Genomic DNA, 21,349 nt, shown 5'->3' with positions numbered 1-21,349 from the left:
ACAGGACGATGACCCAACACACCTCCAGGCTGTGTAAGGGCTATTTGACCAAGAAGGAGAGTAATGGAGTGCTGCATCAGATGACCTGGCCTCCATGATCACCTGACCTCAACCCAATTGAGATGGTTTGGGATGAAAATGACCGCAGAGTGAAGGAAAAGCAGCCAACAAGTGCTCAGCATATGTGGGAACTCCTTCAAGACTGTTGGAAAAGCATTCCAGCTGAAGCTGGATGAGAGAATGCCAAGAGTGCGCAAAGCTGTCATCAAGGCAAAGGGTGGCTACTTTGAAGAATCTCAAATATAAAATATATTTTGATTTGTTTAATACTTTTTTGGTTACTACATGATTCCATATGTGTTATTTCATAGTTTTGATATCTTCACTATTATGCTACAATGTAGAAAATAGTAAAACAATAAAGAATAACCCTTCAATGAGTAGGTGTGTCCAAACTTTTGACTGGTAGTGTAGTTCCATATCATGTCTCAAAAACACCCAATCGTTCAGTACCCAATTAACATGGTGTTCTTGAGAACTGTGTTGTTTACAAGTCTTCTCACCAGTCTCAAGCTAAATGTATGTTAGAACAGAACAAGCCATCGAAACAACAGCCAGATATGCTGCATTTTTAACAATATTAATTTGACAGGCCCAGCAAAGGAGATTTATTGGAACAAAAAACACCAAACGTTGACGTATGACCTATGACGTTATTCCAGTTCATTTAAGCAGTCAATTAGAGGCTTTACAGTAGGGCTTTAGTGCCACGGCCCCCTATACGGCTCTCGGATGGACCCCCTGCTGGTACACGGGTGTTAAAATGTCTGCCTCGATTCAGAATGACTCAGTCCCGGCCCACAGAACCCAAGCTGCGGCCAACGTGTGAACTACCTGAGGGGGGCACTAGGAACGGCCTGGGGAGGGGGCACTGGGAACGGCCTCATATGGAAGCCCTCAAAAACTCTCTCATTAACGAGAAATAACGAGGGGCTGCCAATGCAGGACTGCAGGGGCATTCCCGGAACACCTGGGTGATTGTGGGGCTTTGATCTGCAGCCCTGGGAGGGGCCAGCGGACTCATGCTGTGTCATTACAGTAATGGGGACGGGATCAACCTCTTTCTCTCTCTCTCTCACACACACTCACTCGGGTTGTGGTTGTCTTTTCCACCTGAGAACTAGCTACAGTTATAGGGAGGGGAGGGTAAGGTCGGGGAGGGGAGTGGTGGTGGGGTGATGTTACGAACCCAGCAGCATTGCAGTTCTTGACACAAACTGGTGCACTTGGCACCTAATACCATGCCTGATTCAAAGGCACTTAAATATTTTGTCTTGCCCATTCACCCACTGAATGGCACACACACGCAATCAATTGTCTCAAGGCTTAAATATATATTTTTTAACCAGTCTCCTCCCCTTAATCTACACTGATTGAAGTGGATTTAACAAGTGACATCAATAAGGGGTCATAGCTTTCACCTGGATTCACCTGGTCAGTCTGTCATGAAATAAAACTGGTGTTCTTAATGTTTTGTCCACTCAGTGTAGGTTCATACAGTATAGGGATTAGAGAGGGATCATCTTCATGGTGTTTCGTGCCAAATGTAGGCTGTAAGAAAACATGAAAGTCTTACTGACATATACTCCAGTATCTGTTATGGTAGTGTACCAGTGTTTAATGTATACTTCTGTAAAGATGGGAAAGCTGCTGGCCCTCAGTCATGGCTGCTTGTTGTGACTGTGCCCCCAGGGAGGCGGACCTGTTCTTGCTGGAGTCTCGCAGCCTGTGGGCAGCCGAGGAGGGCTGGCTGGAGTTTGACATCCTGGCCACCAGTAACTTGTGGGTGATGAGTCCTCACTACAACCTGGGCCTCCAGATCAGAGTGGAGACCAGCAGCGGTGAGCACCATGCTAACAGCTAATATTAGAAATATGTTGCTAACGGCTAACTTTGCAAACATGCTAACAGCTAACTTTGGAAACATGCTAACAGCTAACTTTGGAAACATGCTAACTAAACAGTGGGGCTTTTTTAAGGCTTGTCACAATGCTGAAATGGAAAGGTTGATATGTTTGCAAGTCAACTATTTGATACGTAATGGACACTAAACATCTGTCAAAGGACAAATGCAGAAATATTTCACAAGAATATATCAATAGGGTGTATGATACTCTCCCTTGTAGGCTATGTTTAGTAAACTGTAGCACATTCAGTATTGTCCAAGTGATTGACGACTCCTCTCTTCTGTGGAACAGGGCGGAGCATCAGCTCCAAGGAGGCGGGACTAGTGGGGCGTGACGGAGGGCTGGAGAAGCAACCCTTCATGGTGGCCTTCTTTAAAGTCAGCGAGGTGCACATCCGCACCACCCGCTCCACCAACAAGCGCAACAAGAACCGCAACCGCCCTACGCAGCCCCAGGAAGGAGGCTCCAGGGGCCCCAGCCCAGCAGGTGTGTCCATAGTCTGTTCAACACCCAGTTAAACCCTTTTATGATGAATGTGTAACCAGGCCAGTTCATTACAGCTCCGTAGTGTAAAAAGGGTGTACCGGTGTGTGAATTTTTGCTCAATTCAGTATTGGAAAGTTTCGGATGTGTTCATGTTTATTACCGTAAGAACATCAATCAAACCCAACCACAACAAACAACTGCCCCACAACATCACAAAATCAAACCCCACAACATCGCAGCCCACAACATGACAACGTCACACAGAGCACATCATCACAACCTCAAAACATCACACCGAGCCCATTACAATATCCAAACACCTCCAAGCCGGGCAGGGAAACTCTCGCTGCCCTGGGTTTCAGTGTAACGTGGTGAGGTGTGCTGTCATTGATGGGGACATCGGTGGCAGCTCTCCAAATGAGAAAGAAAAACGAGAGACAGAGAGCGAGGGAAACTATCCCTAGATGCATGAACTCATCATTCGAGAGTGTACTTTATAGTACCTGCCCTCAGCCCCTCTCCCCCCTCCGTACTTAGCGGCTGATGTTATGAACAGGTCAATTCAATTAGGCTCTAATCCAGCTACCAATTCTGCCTTCACCCCTGGCCGTTTCATAACGTTAGCATAATGTTAGCATAATGTTAGCCTTTGCCGAACATAAAGCTGTCCTTGTGAGGGAGGATCCCAGTGATTTTACAGCAGGAAGAGCTGCGGTTTCAGAGGGCTTTGTGGCTAATATCTGCTGGATCCCAGCCCTAATTTGATGGATGAGGCCCGGGCTAACAGTAAGCCTTCATGGCCAGGGTCACGGGGTCAGCGACTCAGCTTCTTAACCGTTGACGTTACAATAGCAGCTCAAGTGATTTCCCTCACCTCCTCGGTTTCACCTCATCTGTTTTGAAGGCGATAACATCTAAAGGCTAGAGGTGTTGTTGGATGATGCCAATCAGGAGCTCTACAGTTTCTTCCTTTCCCCCAACACAACATACTGTGGGAAGTTGGTTCAGCTTTATTTAACCAGGATAGTTCTCTTAGCAACAATCACTGTTTCCCTGGGAACCTGTTCCATCTCTGTACATATGTATGTACATACAGACTACAGTTCATCACACACACCATCCATTCTTATTGTAGCCTGTAAGGAATGTGATTCGAGTTCTAGTACATTATAACCATGGTCTTCTCAGTTGTGCAGTGTCCATTAGATAAAAACCTTCAGAACAGAGCAGACCAAAGCAGAACATAGCAGAATAGAGCAGAACAGAACATAGCAGAATAGAACAGAGAAGAATAGAACAGAACAGAGCAGAAAAGGACAGAATAGAACAGAGCAGAATAGAACAGAGCAGAATAGAACAGAGCAGAATAGAACAGACAGAATAGAACAGAACAGAATAGAACAGAACAGAGCAGGATAGAACAGAACAGAGCAGAATAGAACAGAGCAGAATAGAACAGAGCAGAATAGAACAGAACAGAATAGAACAGACAGAATAGAACAGAGCAGAGCAGAATAGAACAGAGCAGAATAGAACAGAACAGACAGAATAGAACAGAGCAGAATAGAACAGAACAGAGCAGAATAGAGCAGAGCAGAATAGAACAGAGCAGAATAGAACAGAGCAGAATAGAACAGAACAGAATAGAACAGACAGAATAGAACAGAGCAGAATAGAACAGAGCAGAACAGAACAGAGCAGAATAGAACAGAGCAGAATAGAACAGAGCAGAATAGAACAGAGCAGAATAGAACAGAGCAGAATAGAACAGAGCAGAACAGAACAGAACAGAGAAGAGAAGAGAAGAATAGAACAGAACAGAGCAGAATAGAACAGAGCAGAATAGAACAGAGCAGAATAGAACAGAGCAGAACAGAACAGAGCAGAATAGAACAGAGCAGAACAGAACAGAGCAGAACAGAACAGAGCAGAATAGAACAGAGCAGAATAGAACAGAGCAGAATAGAACAGAGCAGAATAGAACAGACAGAATAGAACAGAGAAGAATATAACAAAAAGGAGCAGAGCAGAATAGAACAGAACTGCCTCCCAGGCCCAGACCAGTCTGCTGGTGCTCCAGCTTATGAGGACAATCTGTTGAACCAATGTGTCCTAAAGGATTGGACTTTATGCAACCCAAAACATCAAAGAGCAGAATAGAACAGAGCAGAATAGAACAGAGCAGAATAGAACATAATAGAACAGAACAGAGCAGAATAGAACAGAGCAGAATAGAACATAATAGAACAGAACAGAGCAGAATAGAACAGAACAGAGCAGAATAGAACAGAACAGAGCAGAATAGAATAGAACAGATCATAATAGAACAGAGCAGAACAGAATAGAACAGAGAATAATAGAACAGAGCAGAACAGAATAGAACAGAACAGAGCAGAATAGAACAGAACAGAGCAGAATAGAATAGAACAGAGCAGAATAGAACAGAACAGAGCAGAATAGAATAGAACAGATCATAATAGAACAGAGCAGAACAGAATAGAACAGATCATAATAGAACAGAGCAGAACAGAATAGAACAGAACAGAGCAGAATAGAATAGAACAGATCATAATAGAACAGAACAGAGCAGAATAGAATAGAACAGATCATAATAGAACAGAACAGAGCAGAATAGAACAGAACAGAGCAGAATAGAATAGAACAGATCATAATAGAACAGAGCAGAACAGAATAGAACAGAGAATAATAGAACAGAACATAATAGAACAGAGAATAATAGAACAGAGCAGAACAGAATAGAACAGAGAATAATAGAACAGAACATAATAGAACAGAGAATAATAGAACAGAGCAGAACAGAATAGAACAGATCATAATAGAACAGAGCAGAACAGAATAGAACAGAGAATAATAGAACAGAACAGAATAGAACATAATAGAACAGAACAGAGCAGAATAGAACAGAGCAGAATAGAACATAATAGAACAGAATAGAACATAATAGAACAGAACAGAGCAGAATAGAACAGAACAGAGCAGAATAGAACAGAGCAGAATAGAACATAATAGAACAGAATAGAACATAATAGAACAGAACAGAGCAGAATAGAACAGAACAGAACAGAGCAGAATAGAACAGAACAGAGCAGAATAGAACAGAGCAGAATAGAATAGAATAGAATAGAACATAATAGAACAGAACAGAGCAGAATAGAACAGAGCAGAATAGAACAGAGCAGAATAGAATAGAATAGAACAGAGCAGAATAGAATAGAATAGAACAGAGCAGAATAGAATAGAATAGAACAGAGCAGAATAGAATAGAATAGAACATAATAGAACAGAACAGAGCAGAATAGAATAGAATAGAACAGAGCAGAATAGAATAGAATAGAACAGAGCAGAATAGAATAGAATAGAACAGAGCAGAATAGAATAGAATAGAACAGAGCAGAATAGAACAGAGCAGAATAGAATAGAATAGAACAGAGCAGAATATAATAGAATAGAACAGAGCAGAATAGAATAGAACAGAGCAGAATAGAATAGAATAGAACAGAGCAGAATATAATAGAATAGAACAGAGCAGAATAGAATAGAATAGAACAGAGCAGAATAGAATAGAATAGAACAGAGCAGAATAGAATAGAACATAATAGAACAGAACAGAGCAGAATAGAACAGAGCAGAATAGAATAGAATAGAATAGAACATAATAGAACAGAACAGAGCAGAATAGAACAGAGCAGAATAGAATAGAATAGAATAGAACATAATAGAACAGAACAGAGCAGAATAGAACAGAACAGAGCAGAATAGAATAGAATAGAATAGAACAGAACAGAGCAGAATAGAACAGAGCAGAATAGAACAGAGCAGAATAGAACAGAACAGAATAGAATATAACAGAGCAGAATAGAACAGAACAGAATAGAGCAGAACAGAGCAGAATAGAATAGAACAGAGCAGAATAGAATATAACAGAGCAGAATAGAATAGAACAGAACAGAATAGAACAGAACAGGGCAGAATATAAGAGCGTAATAGAACAGAGAAGAACAGAATAGAGCAGAGCAGAATAGAACAGCGCAGAATAGAATAGAACAGAACAGGGCAGAATATAAGAGCATAATAGAACAGAGAAGAACAGAATAGAGCAGAGCAGAGCAGAATAGAACAGTGCAGAATAGAATAGAACAGAGCAGAATAGAACAGAACAGAATAGAACATAATAGAACAGAACAGAGCAGAATAGAACAGAGCAGAATAGAACATAATAGAACAGAATAGAACATAATAGAACAGAACAGAGCAGAATAGAACAGAACAGAGCAGAATAGAACAGAGCAGAATAGAACATAATAGAACAGAATAGAACATAATAGAACAGAACAGAGCAGAATAGAACAGAACAGAACAGAGCAGAATAGAACAGAACAGAGCAGAATAGAACAGAGCAGAATAGAATAGAATAGAATAGAATAGAACATAATAGAACAGAACAGAGCAGAATAGAACAGAGCAGAATAGAACAGAGCAGAATAGAATAGAATAGAACAGAGCAGAATAGAATAGAATAGAACAGAGCAGAATAGAATAGAATAGAACAGAGCAGAATAGAATAGAATAGAACATAATAGAACAGAACAGAGCAGAATAGAATAGAATAGAACAGAGCAGAATAGAATAGAATAGAACAGAGCAGAATAGAATAGAATAGAACAGAGCAGAATAGAATAGAATAGAACAGAGCAGAATAGAACAGAGCAGAATAGAATAGAATAGAACAGAGCAGAATATAATAGAATAGAACAGAGCAGAATAGAATAGAACAGAGCAGAATAGAATAGAATAGAACAGAGCAGAATATAATAGAATAGAACAGAGCAGAATAGAATAGAATAGAACAGAGCAGAATAGAATAGAATAGAACAGAGCAGAATAGAATAGAACATAATAGAACAGAACAGAGCAGAATAGAACAGAGCAGAATAGAATAGAATAGAATAGAACATAATAGAACAGAACAGAGCAGAATAGAACAGAGCAGAATAGAATAGAATAGAATAGAACATAATAGAACAGAACAGAGCAGAATAGAACAGAACAGAGCAGAATAGAATAGAATAGAATAGAACAGAACAGAGCAGAATAGAACAGAGCAGAATAGAACAGAGCAGAATAGAACAGAACAGAATAGAATATAACAGAGCAGAATAGAACAGAACAGAATAGAGCAGAACAGAGCAGAATAGAATAGAACAGAGCAGAATAGAATATAACAGAGCAGAATAGAATAGAACAGAACAGAATAGAACAGAACAGGGCAGAATATAAGAGCGTAATAGAACAGAGAAGAACAGAATAGAGCAGAGCAGAATAGAACAGCGCAGAATAGAATAGAACAGAACAGGGCAGAATATAAGAGCATAATAGAACAGAGAAGAACAGAATAGAGCAGAGCAGAGCAGAATAGAACAGTGCAGAATAGAATAGAACAGAGCAGAATAGAACAGAACAGAGCAGAATAGAACAGAACAGAACAGAACAGAATAGAACAGAACAGGGCAGAATATAAGAGCATAATAGAACAGAGAAGAACAGAATAGAACAGCGCAGAATAGAATAGAACAGAGCAGAATAGAATATAACAGAGCAGAATAGAACAGAACAGAGCAGAATAGAACAGAACAGAGCAGAATAGAACAGAACAGAACAGAATAGAACAGAACAGGGCAGAATATAACAGAGCATAATAGAACAGAGAAGAACAGAATAGAGCAGAATAGAACAGAGATAATAGAACAGAGAAGAACAGAATAGAGCAGAATAGAACAGAATAGAACAGAATAGAGCAGAATAGAACAGAGATAATAGAACAGAACAGAGCAGGATAGAACAGAACAGAACAGAATAGATCAGAACAGGGCAGAATATAACAGAGCATAATAGAACAGAGAAGAACAGAATAGAGCAGAATAGAACAGAGATAATAGAACAGAACAGAATAGAGCAGAACAGAATAGAGCAGAACAGAACAGAATAGAACAGAACAGAATAGAGCAGAACAGAGAAGAATAGAACAGAGCAGAATAGAACAGAGAAGAATAGAACAGAGCAGAATAGAACAGAGAAGAATAGAACAGAGCAGAATAGAACAGAGAAGAATAGAGCAGAGCAGAATAGAACAGAGAAGAATAGAACAGAGAAGAATAGAACAGAGCAGAATAGAACAGAGCAGAATAGAACAGAGAAGAATAGAACAGAGCAGAATAGAACAGAACAGAATAGAACAGAGAAGAATAGAACAGAGAAGAATAGAACAGAACAGAACAGAGAAGACTAGAACAGAATAGAACAGATAGAATAGAACAAAAAAGAGCAGAGCAGAATAGAACAGAACTGCCTCCCAGGCCCAGACCAGTCTGCTGGTGCTCCAGCTTATGAGGACAATCTGTTGAACCAATGTGTCCTAAAGGATTGGACTTTATGTAACCCAAAACATCAATCCCTCTCAGCCTCGCCACTTGGGATGTCTGGAGTGTAAATATTTAGATCCTGCGCAGGAAGTTGCGGGGCCCTTGCGACAGCAGCAGCGTCCATCGCCGTGGTTATGTTGAGGCGGACTTATGAGGCATATGGTTCCAATATCACTCACTCACTTCACAGGCTCTGAGGAAGAGAGGAAGGATGAATGGATGGATGGATGAATGGATGGATGAAGCATCCTTCTTCTGTGCTGCTCTGAGAGAGAAACAAATAGGGACAGTGCTTCATTGTTTAGCATCTGTTGGGACCAACATTGTCCCTTCTTTACAGTTTACAATTCACATCAATAAATCAACGTAGCATAGCCACCAGAATATAGTATGCTTCAGAATACAACACGCCCACAGACAAGTCAGAGGCTCACACTATCATACCACATACCTACAATACATTGCTTCATTCTAAGTGGCATGCAAGTATGGATATTGGAACATAACCATGGTCTCCTGGTATACAGGTAACTGCCAAAATAAAATAAACACTTTAGTAAATGAGGGATACATTTAGGGTCATTCTTAGGGTCATGTATAAAACACCCAGTTGCCCATTATTATGGCTACCATGGCTAGAAGAAGAGATCTCAGTGACTTTAAATTTTTTATTTTATTTTAAATTGAACCTTTATTTAACTAGGCATGTCTGTTAAGAACAAATTCTTATTTACAATGAAGGCCTACCCCAGCCAAACCCAGACGGTGCTGGGTCAATTGTGCATTGCCCTATGGGACTCCAAATCACGTCCAGATGTGATACAGGCTGGATTCGAACCAGGGACTGTAGTGAAAGAGGGGTCTCAAAGGAGCATAGGGGGTTAAAGTGTGTGTGTATGTCACCAGATCTCAACCCAATTGAACCTTTATGGGAGATTCTTGAGCGGCGCATGAGACAGTGTTTTCCACCACCGTCAACAAAACACCAAAATTATAGAAATTCTCGTGGAATAATGGTGTCACATCCCTCCAGTTGAATTCCAGACACTTGTAGAATCTATGCCAAGGTCCACTGAAGCTGTTCTGGCCCGTGGTCCATTGAAGCTGTTCTGGCTCGTGGTCCATTGAAGCTGTTCTGACTCATGGTGGTCCATTGAAGCTGTTCTGGCTCATGGTGGTCCATTGAAGCTGTTCTGGCTCATGGTGGCCCAACGCCCTATTAAGACACTTTATGTTGGTGATTCCTTTAGTTTGGCAGTTAACTGCGTCCTCTTGGCATTAGTTGCCCTAGAATAACACAAGCAGAACATACTGTACACCCTGCCTTGCCTTGAGAGGGGAAATGTTTTGTACTGTACTGGAAATGAGACAGAAGAAGAACAATACGATACCTTTAAAGGTCAATTGGGGGTTTGGGGCTTAATGGAATCCGGGCTTGACCCTTTAACGACAATCCAAGAGGAGAATCACTGCAGGCTAGCCACTCCTGGCCTCAGACCTGTCATTACCCAGCCCAGTCATTAGCCACTCGCTAAAAGACTGACAAAGTTAACATTATTGCTTAAAGAATTCTAATACCATGGCGCTGTCCAGCTGTGTGTTTTCATCTCAGGGTCTCCTCCTCCAGTCTCTCCTTTGTTGACTGTTGGTGTAATTAGACATCGGCAAGCTCCGCAGAGGGTTTAATAACCTCCCTGATGAAAGACAGGAAGAAAGATAGACTTCAGTGGAAGAGGGAGGGAGAGAGAGAGAGAGGTTCGCCCACTGATGACACAGACAGACAACAGGGAAATTCTCTTTTAAGTCTTCATGGTAGTATGGAGAGGCTGACCCATTTTCTCTCTCTCTCTCTCTCTCTTTGGGAAGACCCTGATCTTTTGGGAATGCCACGGCCTATTAGCCTCGCCACAGGAACAGTGGCTTGCGTAATTGCTACTGTGAAAAGTAGCCGTTTTTAAAAAGGCTTCTGTTTTTTTTTTCCTTGAGAAAGTTTCCGGAATAAACTGTGGAACTACTGTATGCGGTTGCAGAGATTAAGGCTTTTGGTGGAAGGAACCCTTTTAATGTTGCACATGTCCTTTACTTCCCTCCCGGCAACAGTTGTAATTTGCTCCATTGACTTCTATAATTCTGGAATAACAAGGGATAAATGTTATTTATGGATTTTTCCCTTGTCAAAACTGTTAACCCAACCTCCGCGCCCCTGTGGAAATCTAATTAGCATAATAAAACAACCGCCATCAACATCCGTCTGTTTAAGCTAGAGAGATCTGTATCGCTTTGCATGGGCTGCGTCTCAATCTACCATGTCCACCAATGGCAGCCTTCCGCATCTGGCCGAGCTATAGCAGTGTTTGTTAGACCAGGAGACAACCTGAAAATGGGTCTTCTCACAAAAGCATCTGTAGCGTCTGAAACGGGCCTCATCTGAAGTTGCTGCCGCCGATCTGCAAACCTCTGTCTGTAGCGTCTGAACGGGACTCATCTGAAGTTGGTGCCGCCGATCTGCAAACCTCTGTCTGTAGCGTCTGAACAGGACTCATCTGAAGTTGGTGCCGCCGATCTGCAAACCTCTGTCTGTAGCATCTGAAACGGGCCTCATCTGAAGTTGGTGCCGTCGATCTGCAAACCTCTGTCTGTAGCGTCTGAACGGGACTCATCTGAAGTTGGTGCCGTCGATCTGCAAACCTCTGTCTGTAGCGTCTGAACGGGACTCATCTGAAGTTGGTGCCGTCGATCTGCAAACCTCTGTCTGTAGCGTCCGAACAGTAGCAGTCAAAGGGTTGGACACACCTACTCATTCAAGGGTTTTTCTTTATTTTTTAAAACTATTTTCTTCATTGTAGAATAATATTGAAGACATCAAAACTATGAAATAACACATATGGAATCATGTAGTGACCAAAAAAGTACTAAACAAATGAAAATATATGTTATATTTGAGATTCTTCTCAAATATAGGCAAATGGTGGCTACTTTGAAGAATCTCAAATATAAAATATTTGTATATTTGTTGAACACTTTTTTGGTTACTAGATGATTACATATGTGTTATTTCATAGTTTTGATGTCTTCAATATTATTCTACAATGTAGAAAATAGTAAAAAATAAGGAAAAACCTTGAATGAGTAGGTGTGTCCAAACGTTTGACTGCTACTGTATATATGGACACTGTTTAGTGCAAAAAATTAAATAATAATTTCCTGAACTTTCTTATCTCTCAGATACAGGACAGACACTTTCAAACAAACTTCTTTTTGATTTATATTTTGACTGTGTTTTTCCATTTATGAATCTGTTTGTTATTGAATGTGCTTCTATGGGCTAATAGCAGTAAGGCCAAATTCAATGTGCTTCTATGGGCTAATAGCAGTAAGGCCAAATTCAATGTGCTTCTATGGGCTAATAGCAGTAAGGCCAAATTCAATGTGCTTCTATGGGCTAATAGCAGTAAGGCCAAATTCAATGTGCTTCTATGGGCTAATAGCAGTAAGGCCAAATTCAATGTGCTTCTATGGGCTAATAGCAGTAAGGCCAAATTCAATGTGCTTCTATGGGCTAATAGCAGTAAGGCCAAATTCAATGTGCTTCTATGGGCTAATAGCAGTAAGGCCAAATTCAATGTGCTTCTATGGGCTAATAGCAGTAAGGCCAAATTCAATGTGCTTCTATGGGCTAATAGCAGTAAGGCCAAATTCAATGTGCTTCTATGGGCTAATAGCAGTAAGGCCAAATTCAATGTGCTTCTATGGGCTAATAGCAGTAAGGCCAAATTCAATGTGCTTCTATGGGCTAATAGCAGTAAGGCCAAATTCAATGTGCTTCTATGGGCTAATAGCAGTAAGGCCAAATTCAATGTGCTTCTATGGGCTAATAGCAGTAAGGCCAAATTCAATGTGCTTCTATGGGCTAATAGCAGTAAGGCCAAATTCAATGTGCTTCTATGGGCTAATAGCAGTAAGGCCAAATTCAATGTGCTTCTATGGGCTAATAGCAGTAAGGCCAAATTCAATGTGCTTCTATGGGCTAATAGCAGTAAGGCCAAATTCAATGTGCTTCTATGGGCTAATAGCAGTAAGGCCAAATTCAATGTGCTTCTATGGGCTAATAGCAGTAAGGCCAAATTCAATGTGCTTCTATGGGCTAATAGCAGTAAGGCCAAATTCAATGTGCTTCTATGGGCTAATAGCAGTAAGGCCAAATTCAATGTGCTTCTATGGGCTAATAGCAGTAAGGCCAAATTCAATGTGCTTCTATGGGCTAATAGCAGTAAGGCCAAATTCAATGTGCTTCTATGGGCTAATAGCAGTAAGGCCAAATTCAATGTGCTTCTATGGGCTAATAGCAGTAAGGCCAAATTCAATGTGCTTCTATGGGCTAATAGCAGTAAGGCCACATTCAATGTGCTTCTATGGGCTAATAGCAGTAAGGCCAAATTCAATGTTTCATCAAATCATTTGTTTACACTATTTTGTTATACCTAAAGTGGTCCTACAATTCCAAATCAAATAGCTAAATGAGCATTGGTATGACCATCTTAAAACAATTCCATGTGATAGTTTAGTTGAACCCCGTAATCTTAAAGATTAGAAGTGTTTTGGATCCATGCTCAGCAGTAGTTGTGTGGCATAACATATTACAGGAAGGAAGGAAAGAGGTGCTTTGTGGGTAACCTGGCTTTTACACTCAATGAAACTCCACAGTAAATATCTGCTTTTTTTCAGCTAAACTGACTCCTGACTGTAAATACTGATGGCTATAAAGACAGAGAGGAAGCAAGGTGTGTGTGTGTGTGTGTGTGTATGAGTGTCTGTGTGTGTATTCAACCTCCAGACCTTTCCACCTAGTCACCCCAGTCCTCTGGTCCCCTTTGTACTTTTAGACGGTGTCCTGCTACATGTCGAACTGTACTAGGGTGTTTGTTAAAGCAGCTGTCCCAGCGCAGGGAGGGTGTTTCAGCAGCGCAGGGAGGGTGTTTCAGCAGCGCAGGGAGGGTGTTTCAGCAGCGCAGGGAGGGTGTTTCAGCAGCGCAGGGAGGGTGTTTCAGCAGCGCAGGGAGGGTGTTTCAGCAGCGCAGGGAGGGTGTTTCAGCAGCGCAGGGAGGGTGTTTCAGCAGCGCAGGGAGGGTGTTTCAGCAGCGCAGGGAGGGTGTTTCAGCAGCGCAGGGAGGGTGTTTCAGCAGCGCAGGGAGGGTGTTTCAGCAGCGCAGGGAGGGTGTTTCAGCAGCGCAGGGAGGGTGTTTCAGCAGCGCAGGGAGGGTGTTTCAGTGGCACGATCCCAACCCTGTTATTTGCCTGGGAGCTGAATGTCTGGATCCGTAAAACAGGCCAGCAAAGGCCTGTGTATGTGGAGACAGGCAGGGAGGGAGTCTGTGTGAAGTCGGGTCACATCTCGCCATGCGAACACTAGCCCCAGGGGACAGGGGTTAAGTACCCTCTCAGGATCGGCTCCAGGGCCTCAGTGAGAAGCGGATTTATCTCTGTAAATATTTACCTTGCAGAGGCACAGCCAAGGTGGTGGGAAACCCAGACCGGCCCGGGGGCTGACAGGCCAGGCAGGGTGACCCAGAGAAACCATGGCCACGGACACATGGGCCAGGACCGCCCTGCATCACGTTAGGGTAGACGCTGTAGCTACACTCCTTCTTAATCTAAACATATATTTATTTTACCTTTATTTAACCAGGCAAGTCAGTTAAGAACAAATTCTTATTTTCAATGACGGCCTAGGAACAGTGGGTTAACTGCCTGTTCAGGGGCAGAACGACAGATTTGTACCTTGTCAGCTCGGGGATTTGAACTTAGTCCAACACTCTAACCACTAGGCTACCCTGCCGCCCCAATCATCATATCATCAGCAGACACCCTGAGAACACACACATGTTCGCGCGCGCACACACACGCACACACACATGTTCGCGCACGCACGCACGCACGCACGCACGCACGCACGCACGCACGCACGCACGCACGCACGCACGCACGCACGCACGCACACACACACACACACACACACACACACACACACACACACACACACACACACACACACACACACACACACACACACACACACACACACACACACACACACACACACACACACACACACTGAGGAAAGAATGATGTGACGATCGGAACCACGGGAAACACCTGAATGGTCTCCGACAGTAACGGCCAGGATGACCTCTCGACCCCGCCCTCGGAACCAGACACCACCCTTTCTGTTTTCCTCCTTGGCGCGAGTTAAACCCCCCCCCCAGTCAGGTGACTGCTGCTCTCATGTTAAAGCCTTTCCTGTTCCTATGAGAAGCGAGCGGAGGCTATTTGTACTGTCATGTTTCGGGGCAACTTTCACTCTCTCTCTCTTTCTGCTCGTCTTACGTTGTCACGTGTCTGGGCCTGTTCTGTTTATGTTTAATTCAATCTAATTAGTAATGACATCGTAATGTCATTACGGTTATGAATCCAAATGATGGTTCTCTAATAATGACGGGTTAAGTGGACCCGCTGAGAAACAAAACAAATAAAATGGGTTATTTTGACGCCCTCGTAAAAAGCCTGCCTTGTTTAGAGGAGCGCTTGCTGGCATTGACCAATCGGAGAGTGGAGTCACTTGGTCATAGGATGGAACAGTAAGTACAACGCCACGCCCAGCTAACTAAATAAACTGGTTTAATGTCTAGGTCCTGGTCTCCAGGGGAGGGGGGGGGGTCTATGAGTGACTGCTTTGACACACACACACAAAGAGATGGTCCTCTCTGCCTGCCCCGATGCCAACCTGGGCCTTAGACTAGCTGGCACCACCCACTGATGGCTTTCCCCTGGGTGGGGAGCTCAGCCAACAGGAAGTGATGCCACCCTGTGCTGATATGATGGTTCTTCTCACTTTCTGTTTAATAGAGAAGGGGGGGGGGGGAGTATGCAAAAAAAAAAACTGAAGTCATAGCTGTCCTCACTGTCTCTCTGTTTAGTAGGGGGGTGGGGGGGGGGGGAACAAACGCAAAAAAACTAAAAATCTGCAAGTGGAACGTCGTCAGTGGAAAGTCTGAGTCACCCGTTTTGACCTCAGAACGCCGTGCCAGCAATGACCTTCCCCTCTGAAACACCATACCTGTTGACACTCGCTGAGTCCCTAACTCTGTGACTCTGCGGACGGGCGGGACGAGAGGGAGATGATTAAAACAAACTGCGGAGCGAGGACGACAGTTATAAACACGCTTGTCATCGGCGTCCAACCCAATGCACCCAAACACCGACTAATTAAATTAGGCAACATTTCAAATTAATTTATCTTCAAGAGAGTGTGAGGCACTTAAAATCCTCTATTACACACTGTAACACATGTTACTGTGAACTACAGCCAGACACACTGTAACACATGTTACTGTGAACTACAGCCAGACACACTGTAACACATGTTACTGTGAACTACAGCCAAACACACTGTAACACATGTTACTGTGAACTACAGCCAAACACACTGTAACACATGTTACTGTGAACTACAGGCAGACACACTGTAACACATGTTACTGTGAACTACAGCCAGACACACTGTAACACATGTTACTGTGAACTACAGCCAGACACACTGTAACACATGTTACTGTGAACTACAGCCAGACACACTGTAACACATGTTACTGTGAACTACAGCCAGACACACTGTAACACATGTTACTGTGAACTACAGCCAGACACACTGTAACACATGTTACTGTGAACTACAGCCAAACACACTATAACACATGTTACTGTGAACTACAGCCAGACACACTGTAACACATGTTACTGTGAACTACAGCCAAACACACTATAACACATGTTACTGTGAACTACAGCCAGACACACTATAACACATGTTACTGTGAACTACAGCCAAACACACTGTAACACATGTTACTGTGAACTACAGCCAGACACACTATAACACATGTTACTGTGAACTACAGCCAGACACACTATAACACATGTTACTGTGAACTACAGCCAGACACACTATAACACATGTTACTGTGAACTACAGCCAGACACACTATAACACACCTTACTGTGAACTACAGCCAAACACACTATAACACATGTTACTGTGAACTACAGCCAGACACACTATAACACATGTTACTGTGAACTACAGCCAGACACACTATAACACATGTTACTGTGAACTACAGCCAGACACACTATAACATATGATGTTACTGTGAACTACAGCCAGACACACTATAACACATGTTACTGTGAACTACAGCCAAACACACTGTAACACATGTTACTGTGAACTACAGCCAGACACACTGTAACACATGTTACTGTGAACTACAGCCAGACACACTGTAACACATGTTACTGTGAACTACAGCCAGACACACTGTAACACATGTTACTGTGAACTACAGCCAAACACACTGTAACACATGTTACTGTGAACTACAGCCAGACACACTGTAACACATGTTACTGTGAACTACAGCCAGACACACTGTAACACATGTTACTGTGAACTACAGCCAAACACACTATAACACATGTTACTGTGAACTACAGCCAGACACACTGTAACACATGTTACTGTGAACTACAGCCAGACACACTGTAACACATGTTACTGTGAACTACAGCCAAACACACTATAACACATGTTACTGTGAACTACAGCCAGACACACTATAACACATGTTACTGTGAACTACAGCCAGACACACTATAACATATGATGTTACTGTGAACTACAGCCAGACACACTATAACACATGTTACTGTGAACTACAGCCAGACACACTGTAACACATGTTACTGTGAACTACAGCCAGACACACTATAACACATGTTACTGTGAACTACAGCCAGACACACTATAACATATGATGTTACTGTGAACTACAGCCAGACACACTATAACACATGTTACTGTGAACTACAGCCAGACACACTGTAACATATGTTACTGTGAACTACAGCCAGACACACTATAACACATGTTACTGTGAACTACAGCCAGACACACTGTAACACATGTTACTGTGAACTACAGCCAGACACACTATAACACATGTTACTGTGAACTACAGCCAGACACACTATAACACATGTTACTGTGAACTACAGCCAGACACACTATAACACATGTTACTGTGAACTACAGCCATACACACTGTAACACATGTTACTGTGAACTACAGCCAGACACACTATAACACATGTTACTGTGAACTACAGCCAGACACACTATAACACATGTTACTGTGAACTACAGCCAGACACACTGTAACACATGTTACTGTGAACTACAGCCAGACACACTGTAACACATGTTACTGTGAACTACAGCCAGACACACTGTAACACATGTTACTGTGAACTACAGCCAGACACACTATAACACATGTTACTGTGAACTACAGCCATACACACTGTAACACATGTTACTGTGAACTACAGCCAGACACACTGTAACACATGTTACTGTGAACTACAGCCAGACACACTATAACACACCTTACTGTGAACTACAGCCAGACACACTGTAACACATGTTACTGTGAACTACAGCCAAACACACTATAACACATGTTACTGTGAACTACAGCCAGACACACTGTAACACATGTTACTGTGAACTACAGCCAGACACACTATAACACATGTTACTGTGAACTACAGCCAGACACACTGTAACACATGTTACTGTGAACTACAGCCATACACAATGTAACACATGTTACTGTGAACTACAGCCAGACACACTGTAACACATGTTACTGTGAACTACAGCCAGACACACTGTAACACATGTTACTGTGAACTACAGCCAGACACACTATAACACATGTTACTGTGAACTACAGCCAGACACACTATAACACATGTTACTGTGAACTACAGCCAGACACACTATAACACATGTTACTGTGAACTACAGCCAGACACACTATAACACACCTTACTGTGACACGTTACAGCCAGACACACTATAACACACCTTACTGTGACACGTTACAGCCAGACACACTATAACACACCTTACTGTGACACGTTACAGCCAGACACATATCATTCACTACCCAATCCGATATATGAGAGTGGAGGCGGATATGATTATGATTCAACCCTGACTTATCCTCCTAGTTCTTTCTTCCCATTTAGATTACAACAGCAGTGACCATAACACAGCCTGTAGGAGACATGAGCTCTACGTCAGCTTCCGGGAGCTGGGCTGGCAGGTAAGCATCTAACTCACCCCCAGTAATGCAGTGACACACTATTGGACTAAGAGGGACTACAGTACCCATAATTCCACGTGTAACTATCCCATTTGAGCAGAGTGAAAGAGAGTTAACAACCTGTAGTTCATCTCATTACCAATACAATACAATACAGAAACAAGGCCAGAATCTCATGTCAATGAAGACATTTGGTAGAAGACAGCATACAAACAAACAGGCTTTTATACTGCTTTAATTACCATTTTAAGAAGCATTTCTGGGCATTTTGTAAGAGTTTAAGTGGCCTGTGAACTCAGTCAGGTTAATGGAGGGGAAAACATGCAGCCACGTAGTCCTGCAAAACAATGAACCCCCTGTTAAGACAGAACTGACATCTAGAGAGAAAGTGCCAACACACACATACACATACACACACACACACAGAGAAAGAGAGAGAGAGAGAGAGAGAGAGAGAGACACACACACACACACACACATATACACACACACACACAGAGAAAGAGAGAGAGAGAGAGAGAGAGACACACACACACACACACAGAGAAAGAGAGAGAGAGAGAGACACACACACACACACAGGGAGAGAGAGAGGCAAAAAAGGATGAGATTGTAGTAACTACATGCTCCATGAGTGATTCCACAGGTATTTGTACATTTTCCTGCACTGATACATCCTAGGAGACCCAGTTGGAACTGAGGGAGAGAACTACTGTGATATATGTAGAGACCCAGGGAACTGAGGGAGAGAACTACTGTGATATATGTAGAGACCCAGGGAACTGAGGTAGATAACTACTGTGATATATGTAGAGACCCAGGGAACTGAGGGAGAGAACTACTGTGATATATGTAGAGACCCAGGGAACTGAGGTAGATAACTACTGTGATATATGTAGAGACCCAGGGAACTGAGGTAGATAACTACTGTGATATATGTAGAGACCCAGGGAACTGAGGTAGATAACTACTGTGATGTATGTAGAGACCCAGGGAACTGAGGTAGATAACTACTGTGACTACATGTAGAGACCCAGGGAACTGAGGGAGATAACTACTATGACTACATCTAGAGACCCAGGGAACTGAGGGAGAGAACTACTGTGATATATGTAGAGACCCAGGGAACTGAGGTAGATAACTACTGTGATATATGTAGAGACCCAGGGAACTGAGGTAGATAACTACTGTGACTACATGCAGAGACCCAGGGAACTGAGGGAGATAACTACTGTGACTACATCTTAGAGACCCAGGGAACTGAGGGAGAGAACTACTGTGACTACATCTTAGAGACCCAGGGAACTGAGGGAGAGAACTACTGTGACTACATGTAGAGACCCAGGGAACTGAGGTAGATAACTACTGTGACTACATGCAGAGACTCAGGGAACTGAGGGAGATAACTACTGTGAATACATCTAGAGACCCAGGGAACTGAGGGAGATAACTACTGTGACTACATGTAGAGACCCAGTTGGAACTGAGGGAGAGAACTACTGTGACTACATGCAGAGACCCAGGGAACTGAGGGAGAGAACTACTGTGACTACATCTAGAGACCCAGTTGGAACTGAGGGAGAGAACTACTGTGACTACATCTAGAGACCCAGTTGGAACTGAGGGAGAGAACTACTGTGATACACAACACAGAGCTATGGACCTCGTGCCAGTATACTGACACTGCAGAACGAGCACTGTTTTATCAAACTCTCAGTCAGTCAAACAGTCAGTCAAATAAATATCACACAGGAGGTTGGTGGCATCTTAATTAGGGAGGACAGACTTGTGGTAATGACTGGAGAAGAATGAGTGGAATGGTATCAAATGCATCCAACATATGGTTTCCATGGTTTCCATGTGTTTGATGCCATTCCATTCGCTCCACCGTTCCAGCCATTACTATGAACCGTTCTCCCCATAAGCAGCCTCCACTGAGACATATGCACAGTACCCCTACTGCCTCAGCGTCCCATTCACAGAGCCTGCTGAACACACTGCGGACCATTATGATGCCTGTTGTGCTAACCAGATTGGTTAGCCATATCGAATGATTTTCCTCTTGTGATTGTATCAGGACTGGATCATTGCACCTGAGGGCTACGCTGCCAACTACTGTGGTGGAGAGTGTGTCTTCCCCCTCAACGCCCATATGAATGCCACCAACCATGCCATTGTGCAGACACTGGTGAGTGGTCCAAGAAGGCTTATAAAACTGCTGAGAGCTAAT

General features: G+C 42.8%; 1 protein-coding gene across 1 annotated transcript in view; it reads left to right on the top strand.

The window, feature by feature from the left end:
* The window catches only part of LOC109909627 (bone morphogenetic protein 7-like), a 62,817-nt gene that overhangs the window by 38,791 nt on the left and 2,677 nt on the right, over window positions 1-21,349 (top strand). The window contains exons 3-6 of the mRNA XM_031796799.1: window positions 1,753-1,901; window positions 2,259-2,453; window positions 19,043-19,119; window positions 21,197-21,307. Of these exons, the coding sequence (XP_031652659.1) occupies window positions 1,753-1,901; window positions 2,259-2,453; window positions 19,043-19,119; window positions 21,197-21,307 (532 nt within the window). The remainder of the gene's footprint in view (window positions 1-1,752; window positions 1,902-2,258; window positions 2,454-19,042; window positions 19,120-21,196; window positions 21,308-21,349) is intronic.

Source organism: Oncorhynchus kisutch, linkage group LG18 (genome assembly GCF_002021735.2).
Source record: "Oncorhynchus kisutch isolate 150728-3 linkage group LG18, Okis_V2, whole genome shotgun sequence".
NCBI lineage: Eukaryota > Metazoa > Chordata > Actinopteri > Salmoniformes > Salmonidae > Oncorhynchus > Oncorhynchus kisutch.
This window is presented reverse-complemented; position numbering and strand designations above follow the sequence as displayed.